At 42.8% G+C, this 9,082-nt stretch overlaps 1 protein-coding gene across 10 annotated transcripts in view; it reads left to right on the forward strand.

Moving 5' to 3' along the window:
- Positions 1 to 9,082, forward strand: part of DOCK7 (dedicator of cytokinesis 7) — a 102,263-nt gene that overhangs the window by 36,269 nt on the left and 56,912 nt on the right. For all 10 annotated transcript variants that reach the window (XM_063406925.1, XM_063406926.1, XM_063406920.1 and 7 more), the window contains 7 exons: positions 199 to 265; positions 1,938 to 2,087; positions 2,811 to 2,891; positions 3,923 to 4,088; positions 4,708 to 4,850; positions 6,847 to 6,940; positions 8,585 to 8,747. In XM_063406925.1, coding sequence (XP_063262995.1) covers positions 199 to 265; positions 1,938 to 2,087; positions 2,811 to 2,891; positions 3,923 to 4,088; positions 4,708 to 4,850; positions 6,847 to 6,940; positions 8,585 to 8,747 — 864 coding nt within the window. The remainder of the gene's footprint in view (positions 1 to 198; positions 266 to 1,937; positions 2,088 to 2,810; positions 2,892 to 3,922; positions 4,089 to 4,707; positions 4,851 to 6,846; positions 6,941 to 8,584; positions 8,748 to 9,082) is intronic.

The raw sequence follows: 9,082 nt of genomic DNA on the forward strand, positions 1-9,082 counted from the left end.
GCTTTCAGTGAGTTAAAATGGCTTTTAGAAGGTCCAGGGAGCAGGACAGGATGGGGTAGAAAATTGGGAAATAAAATCCCTTTGGAGCAGGAGCAGCTCAGCTGTTCCTGACATCTCAGTCCCCATCACCCAGGGAGGGCTTGGGGACAGGGCTGGGACAAAATCCAATCAACCAATTCTGTGTTTCCTTCTTTCAAGGTTTGAAATAGAAATTGAGCCCATTTTTGCAAGTTTGGCTTTGTATGATGTTAAAGAGAAGAAGAAGGTAGGTTTTTAATTACCTGAGTATGACATTTACACTGAAATTTAAACACAAAAATGGAGGAATTCATTCTGGTGGCAAAGCTTTGAGAGGACAGTGACATAGAGGCTGGAAGAATGATGAAAGTATTTGATGAACCATCTTGTGTGTTCTTGGTAAAGCAGTTGAGGTATAATTAATTCCCTAAAAATATCTAATATATGAGTGCCTGAAATCAGAAAAAAAAAATATACACACACACACACATATATATATTCCAATTTTGGCTTTCAAAAGTCTCTTCCCCAGAGAGAACTTAGGTAACTGAAACCTTTTATTTAGATTAGGTTTTTATGACTTTCTTAATCTCTTTTTGGTGATTCAGCATGGCACAGGTCCAAGCAACACTTCAATAATGCACAAGAAAGTCACACGGGCTAAAATTGCCAAAAGCAAAACAAAACTGAGGAATCTTTTCAGGATCTAAGTTATAGGAAATGCAAAATACATTTGTTCCTCTATTTATGTTCTGTATTTAATATTTAAAGAGTCTCTTAGTTTTCCTTGTTCAAGATATTAGCAGTAGTGGAGAGAAAAATGTTAAAAATATGCATTTTGACATTTATCTCTTTAAGACTTGAATTTAATGCATTGAGATTTAAGTTATGTAGATGAGAGTATGTAGAATATTATGTGAACTTTGTTTAATATTTAAATCACATTTCATAAGCCAATTTTATCATCTCATTACTCCTTTTTTTTTTAATTTTGGCTCCAATGTAGTAAGTTCTTTAGTGACCTCTGGTGTTGGTAACCTGCTCACAGCTTCTTTGGCTCTGAAGCTTTGCAGTCAAGGATTCGGTGTTTCAGGGTAGAAAGCTCAGTGTCTTTCAAGGGGTGTTGTTTTTCCTTTCCCCTTTTCCCCCTTTCCCCCCCCTTTTTTCCCCTTTTTTCCTTTTTTTTTTCCTTTTTTTCCCTTTTTTCCTTTTTTTTTTCCTTTTTTTCCTTTTTTTCCTTTTTTTCCTTTTTTTCCTTTTTTTCCTTTTTTTCCTTTTTTTCCTTTTTTTTCCTTTTTTCCTTTTTTTTCCTTTTTTCCTTTTTTTCCTTTTTTTTTTCCTTTTTTTCCTTTTTTTCCTTTTTTTTCCTTTTTTTCCTTTTTTTCCTTTTTTTTCCTTTTTTTCCTTTTTTTCCTTTTTTTCCTTTTTTTCCTTTTTTTCCTTTTTTTCCTTTTTTTTCCTTTTTTTCCTTTTTTTTCCTTTTTTTCCTTTTTTTTCCTTTTTTTTCCTTTTTTTCCTTTTTTTCCTTTTTTTCCTTTTTTTCCTTTTTTCCCTTTTTTCCCTTTTTTCCCTTCTTTCCCTTCTTTTCTGTTTCTATTTTGATATTTTGGTGTTTTCAATTCAATTAACAATGGTGATTCCCAATCCTGTGATGGAGCTCCACACCTCAGAGGAGCTGGAGCACATTTTATGGGTAGTTTGTGGTGTTTCCTCCATTTCCTTTCTCACTGTCCCACCTTGAATTCTTAATCAAAAAGGCTTTTTTTTCATACATGGTTTGAAACAAGCACTTTCTAACATGTATTTTAAAACAGTTTTAAATTGTTCATGAAAAATTTACCAAACAAAAACCAAAAAAACCCCCCCAAAAAACCCAAACCAACAAACTAATGCTTGAAACAACCCAATTTCTTCCTTAGATTTCAGAGAATTTCTACTTTGATTTGAACTCTGAGCAAATGAAGGGAATGCTTCGGCCTCATGTCCCCCCTGCTGCTATTTCCACCCTGGCCAGATCTGCCATCTTTTCTATCACCTACCCATCCCAAGATGTCTTTCTAGTCATAAAGGTAAGAAATGCCAGGGAAATGGAAATTATTGTGGTTTCTTGGCTTTGATTTAAAATGAAATAAAAATTCTGTTCTCAGAAGTGTAAACAGTGCTGCTTTATTTGAAGTGTCCTTACTTAAGTTCCTTTGTAACAACCAGTTCAGCACTGAAACTGGAAAGAGCACAAAGGTTTGCTTGATGATATAAATCAGTTTTCTGGGGCTTGACCTTGGTTTTCATATAAAACAATGTGCTGACTCCTTAAAATGACATAAAAGTCAGTGATTTAAAAATATCTATTGATCTGAATCTCATTTCAAAAAGGATACACACCCCTCAGCCAGATTTTCAGATGTGTTTAAGGGCTAAAATTGCCAAGAGAGTCAGATCCATAACTGAGATAAAATGCAACATTGCTCACTCCTGGGGTAAAGTACACAAAAATAAAATTTATTCTCTGTTCTCTCCTTTGAGTCAATGAGTGCACAGTTGTTGATCATTCAGGTGGGTGTTTGAGTCAAGATTTCTGGCTGGCCTGGATAAAAATCATCCTGTGGTGAAAAGGGGAGTTCAGAACATTTTCAGTTCACAGGCAGTGTGAAAATTCTGCAGGAAATGCTCCTTACACAAGGACTCACCAGGCTTCAGCTCTTGTGAAGGAGTTTTTTGCCTCCTTGTGCTTGTTGAATTTATTAATCCTTGCTGGGTGCATGTCCTTATAATGGTTCATTTTCCCTTCTCAGCTGGAAAAAGTTTTACAGCAGGGAGATATTGGGGAGTGTGCAGAGCCTTATATGATTTTTAAAGAATCTGATGCAGCAAAGGTAAGAAATTTTTCGGTGTTTTGATAAAAAATAAATGTATTTTCTTTCACCTTGGATGGTTGATGCTGTTCCCGTCTTTAAAAGGATCCATTTTTAATTAAGAATCTGATCCCATTCCAAAGGCTAAAAAAGAGCCAAAGACCTTTGAGTCTTGATGCCTTTTTGGGGTGGAGCAGTTAAAGGTCAGCAGTTTTTGTGGCTGTCAGGGGAGATTTGTGGTTCCCATCAAACTCAGTCATCTGTGATTCCCTGTCCCAAAGGATCAGCTGGGTCAAGGGAAGGCAGCCTTTGATGGGAATTTGCAGGAAAAAATTCAACTTTTCCCCTGCTTTTGCAGCTTTAACCCCATCACTTCTGCCTGATTCTGAAAGAACCTGAAAGAAAAGTGGTTCCTAATTCTGTGTGCAGTTGGGTTGAGCAGGTGCAGGTCAAAGGGGAATTGTGAGGGCTAAGGAAAGGTTCCAGCTCTTCTTGTGATCCCATCCTCTCCATTTGGCTTTCTCAAAAGCTTGGATGATTTGTTACATTTAATCAACCTCTCAATAAAATATTTCCTCCCTAAAGCTCTAAAAATTGCTCTTTAATATAAAGAGCTGTGGAAAAATCCTCTTCCATTCCCTTTTTTCCTTGACAAAATGAGTATGATTCCACTTATTTGGGGAGTGTTTTGAGTTTCCCACTGAACTCCAGATGATCTGAGCACCTGCTGGATAAATTCATGTTGGGAAAGGCCCTTTCAGACTTCACAGGGGAAAATTCAGATTTTCTTGAAGGAGCAATGGGCAGATGAGCTCTCTGGGGTTTGCCAGGCTCTTCAGGAGGGTTAAGAACACCCAGGACTGTTCTGACTGTCCTCTGGTGGCCTCTTTTGGCAAGCAGAAGTTGCATTTTCCCAACACTTGGTGATCCTCCTCTGGAAGGTGCTACCAAAGCACACAATCATTGGGAGTTACAATAGACACCATCACTAAATGAACCTCTGATCCTGTCCCTCTCCTTTTAACCTCTTTGCCTGAATATTTTCTTCACAGAACAAGGAGAAGTTGGAAAAACTGAAGGCCCAGGCAGAGCAGTTTTGCCAAAGATTGGGGAAGTACCGGATGCCTTTTGCCTGGACAGCCATTCACCTCATGAACATCGTGAGCAGTGCTGGCAGCCTGGAAAGAGACTCCACAGAGGTGGAAGTTGGCACAGGAGGTAAAACATCTGCAGGAGGGAATGTGGGCAAATCCAGAGGTTTTGATTCATATCCTGTAGCTGCTGTTGCTCCTTTTATCGCTTCCCTCCCCGTGCCCTGATGGTCTGGGGTCATGGTTGAACTAAAGCAGAAAAGTCCATGAGAACAAATGGATTTATCTTTCAAGGATTTTACAAGCAAACCATCTGTTATATTATTTAAAACCAGGCTTGTGAGACTGAGGGAGCATTACAGTCTGATGAACATTTTCCAAAGGAGTGGATTAATCTTTGTGAGCCACATAGCTCATCCGAAACTGCTCTTCAGCATCCCCAAAACTGCCAGCTTCATCATCTTTCAGAGCAAGGGAAATACATCAATCTCAGCATGATAAAGACTTTTATAACAGCAGGAAGGCACCGGGCTGAGGTGGCTGGGAGGGGAGCAGGAGTCAGCTGTGCTCCACAGCCTCCCAGTGCCCCCAGAGCGGGACTGCCTGAGCATAGCCACCTCTTCTGTCACCTCATGGCATCATTCCCTCTCCTCCTGTGGAAACAACCCTGCTTGGAACAAAAGCAGGCTCTTGGGCTGTAGTTTCCCTCTTTATTTTCTGATGCCTTTTCTCACTGTGCTTTGCAGAGCGTAAGGGCTCGTGGTCGGAGCGCAGGAATTCCAGCATCGTCGGGAGGCGCTCCCTGGAGAGGACCACGAGCGGGGATGAGGCTTGCAACCTGAGCAGCTTCAGGCCAGCCACCCTGACAGTGACCAACTTCTTCAAACAGGTATGGCAGGAGCACCTCCTGTGCTCCTTGGACCCTGTGAGGGCACTGAGTGATCAGTTCGTGTCTGGTTTCTGTTCCCCAGTCTGGAATCCTTCAGCAGCATTCAGTGGGTTGGTTATGTTAGGTTGTCAGATTATGCCCTTTTCTGACCCAGAAATGGGGCAACTGAGAGGTGTTTTAAAGATTTTTATTCCATTTTCAGTCTCATGTGAAGGGTGAGACAATACAGATGTTACAACTCATGCCATCACCATCAGAAGCCAATTATTTCCTAATTTCCACGTATTATCAGCATTTCTTGACCCATCAGCTTTTGCCACACAATGCTGCTAGTGCCTTAAAGTCAGTCATCTAAAATTACCCCTCGTGGGTCCTACTACAATGCATCTTTCATAGTTCTGTTTCTCCAAAATATCCAGTCTTATTTGCAAGGCCATCATTTGAAACTTGTTTCCAGTTCCATTTCTCTCTCTCTTTTGTCTGTCCTATTCCATGGAATTTCTAAGTCATCATTTTTTATCTCACAGTTTGCATACAGATACAAACTGTGTGAGCCTTCTGTCAGGCTTTGGGAATTCTCCACAAATCCATTTCCCTCATTAAATATCAATTATCCTGGAATCACAGGCTGGTTTGGGTTGGAAGGGAGCTCAAAGCCCACCCAGTGCCACCCCTGCCATGGCAGGGACACCTCCCACTGTCCCAGGGTGCTCCAGCCTGGCCTTGGGCACTGCCAGGGATCCAGGGGCAGCCACAGCTGCTCTGGGTACCCTAATATCCAATCCCAATCTGCTCCCCTACAGTTCTATATTACATAAGATTATATAATATATTCCTTCTGGTGCTAGTGAATCCAATTCCTCCGAGTGATTTAAGGCTGGCATCAGTACCCTGGACACATCCAGGGATCCCTGGGGAAAACAAAGCATTCTGCTTTGCTGAATGGCAGCTCCCCTTAGCCCGAGCTTGGGATTTTCCTCAGGAGTGGAAAACATGATTAAAGGGAGCAAATTCTTTAGTTAAGCTTAGCAAAAAGTAACGAGTTGAAAATTTTCTAAGATTTGCTTAATGTCGCATCTAGTTCAGGAGGAACTGGTCACTAAGTTAGTAGTGAATTACAAAAACATGTAATTATTTACTTTGTTGAGGGTGTTTTTACCTTGAAACAGCTCATTTTATTTAATTTGTCCTTTAAAAACAGCCAAACATTAATTTAGTTTCAGATTCTTTATTATCTTCCTTTTGTTCCTGTTATGTCTAATTAGTTGAACACTACTCAGAGTTTTTCTCCTTCCATTTGCTTCTCTTTTTTTTAATTGTGATTTCTTACCTTTAAAATCAGGTATCTTCTGCTTTTGGCTGTCAGAGTCTCATTTTCTGTAATATTTCCAAAATCAGCAGAACTCTGAGCTATTAGAATGAGCACAAGGAAGCCTGACAAGGCTCCTTGCAGTTCCTGCTTTTCCTGAGAAATAAGGGCTCATCCCAAAGGAGGGGCAGAGGAAAGGGAATGAGGATCACCTCCTGAATGACAGATACTTCTTCAAACTATTACACTTGCTAAAAAATGGGTATTTTTGGGAAACCTTTTAGCAGCCATTTCCAGTTTGGAAAAAGATAATATTGATGGGGAGAGAAAAGGCTCTCAATTAAAAGTTCCTGCAGCTGTCAGGATGATTAATAAAGGATGAAGGAAGGGGAAAGAAATTTCATGGAGAAATGAAGTGGAATTACCACGTTAATGTTAACACCTTGTTCAGGGAAGGGCCAGTTTGATGTCAGAGGGGAGAGCCTGTGGGATGAGGGGGGTTTGTTCCCTCTGTGGCAGCCCTGGAGGGTTGTTTGGGTAACCAAATGTGTCCCCTGGCAGGAGGGGGACAGATTTGGGTGGCCCTGGAGGGTTGTTTGGGTAACCAAATGTGTCCCCTGGCAGGAGGGGGACAGATTTGGGTGGCCCTGGAGGGTTGTTTGGGTAACCAAATGTGTCCCCTGGCAGGAGGGGGACCGCCTGAGTGACGAGGACCTGTACAAGTTCCTGGCTGACATGAGGCGTCCGTCGTCGGTGCTGCGCAGGCTCAGGCCCATCACAGGTACCCAGCCAGCCCTTCTGGGCTCAGGAGTTCTGCCCTTTGCTTACCTCCTCACCCAGGCACCCCAGAGAAATCCTGGAGAGCAATCCCTGGGCAGCAGGAGCCCTGGAGGTGTTCTGGGGCAGGTTTGTCACTGGCACACTGAGCGTGGTGTCTGTGAGGAGAAGATGCAAACCCCAAAGCCCCAAACCCAGGAACCTCTGTGTCCCACTTTATCCCCAAACCCAGGAATCTCTGTTCCTTACTTTATCCCAAAGCCCCAAACCCAGGAACCTCTGTGTCCCACTTTATCCCAAAGCCCCAAACCCAGTAACCTCAGCTTCCCACTTTATCCCAAAGTCTCAAACCCAGGATCCTCTGTGTCCCACTTGATCCCAAAGCCCCAAACCCAGGAACCTCTGTATCCCACTTTATCCCCAAACCCAGGAACCTTTGTTTCACCGTTTATCCCAAAGCCCCAAACACAGGAACCTCTGTTCCCTACTTTATCCCAAAGCCCCAAACACAAGAACCTCTCTTTTTCTTCTCTATCCCAAAGCCCAAAACCCAGGAACCTCTGCTTCCCACTTTATCCCAAAGCCCAAAACCCAGGAACCTCTGCTTCCCACTTTATCCCAAAGCCCCAAACCCAGGAACCTCTGCTTCCCACTTTATCCCAAAGCCTCAAACACAGGAACCTCTGTGTCCCACTTCATCCCCAAACCCAGAAACCTTTGTTTTACTGTTTATCCCAAAGCCCCAAACACAGGAACCTCTGCTTCCCACTTTATCCCCAAACCCAGAAACCTGTTTCCCATCTGTAGCCCAAAGCCCCAAACCTAGGAACCCCTGTGTCCCTTCTCTATCCCCAAGCCCCAAACCCAGGAGCCTTTGTTTCCCCTCTCTATCCCCAAACCCAGGAGCCTCCAATTCCCTTCTCTATCCCAAAGGAGCTCTCTCTCCTGCCTCCCACTCCTGGTTAACAGGAACAGGCTCCACCTCTGTTTGAGAAAGGGGAATAGAAACTCTGGCACACCTCAGTGAAGCTGGTCCCTGACCTGTGTTATTCCTGACAATATTTACTTAACCTGCTCTTAAAACTCTCCAGGGACAGCAGTCCTGCCTCTTCCTTGGATCATCTCCCCAGCTCTCAGCTGGCCCTGCTGCCACGTTAGGTTTTAAGGAACCTTTGCAAAATTATCTTGCTGCAAATTAATCTGAATCTGGACTGCCGTGGCCACAACCTTCCAAGCCCCTGAATGTTGTGATCAGTTCACCCAATTCTGTTTTGTAGCCTGACCAATCTCAGAGTTTTCCAACCTTTCCTCTGATGGAGCTTTGTTTGTAACAATAGCTGGGCCTCACAGGAGCATTTTCTGGACTGCATTTCCCCAGTTTTCCTGTGAAAAAAGCATCTGTGCCTTGTTAAGATGTATATTTTCTGTTGGTTCTCATTATCTGGTCCCCCAGTTGCCTTAGATATCAGTTGGATCCACTTGTTAACAAATCCACTTTGGCTGTAATTTATCATTTGTTGGTTTATTTAATCCATATACAGGATGTCAATGAATATCTAGGATATTAACCTGAAGAAACAAAGCGCAATTATGCTTTTAAAAAATTAATTTCTATTTATTAATTAATAAAACCCCTTTCTTCTTGCAGCTCAGTTGAAGATAGACATATCTCCAGCTCCAGAGAACCCCCACTACTGCCTCACCCCAGAGCTGCTGCAAGTCAAGTTCTACCCAGACAGCAGAGTCAGACCCACCAGAGAAATCCTGGAGTTCCCTGCCAGGGATGTCTACGTCCCAAACACCACATACAGGTCAGAGTTGGGAAATCCTTTTTGCTTTTCAGGGCCTGACACTGCCAAGTGTGGAAATTCCTCCCTTATCAAGCGGGGTTGTTGCAAAATTCGGTTTATGGGCAGTGCCAGAGGCACGGGAAGGGTTCAGGCTGACACAGCAGAGGAGGCTCAGCTGGGGAGGGACAAACAGGTTTGCATCAAACTTGGCTGTGAATGAGAGCACGGGAGAGGTTTCTCCATTTCCCTGAATTCAGGGTGGAATTGGGTTAAAATCTTTTCAGTTTTCTGTAGGGTCTTTCCTTTGCACCATTCCCCTACAGGTTTTATTAATTTATGTCACTTTCAGTGACTTT

This window comes from Prinia subflava, chromosome 10 (assembly GCF_021018805.1).
Source record: "Prinia subflava isolate CZ2003 ecotype Zambia chromosome 10, Cam_Psub_1.2, whole genome shotgun sequence".
Taxonomy (NCBI): domain Eukaryota; kingdom Metazoa; phylum Chordata; class Aves; order Passeriformes; family Cisticolidae; genus Prinia; species Prinia subflava.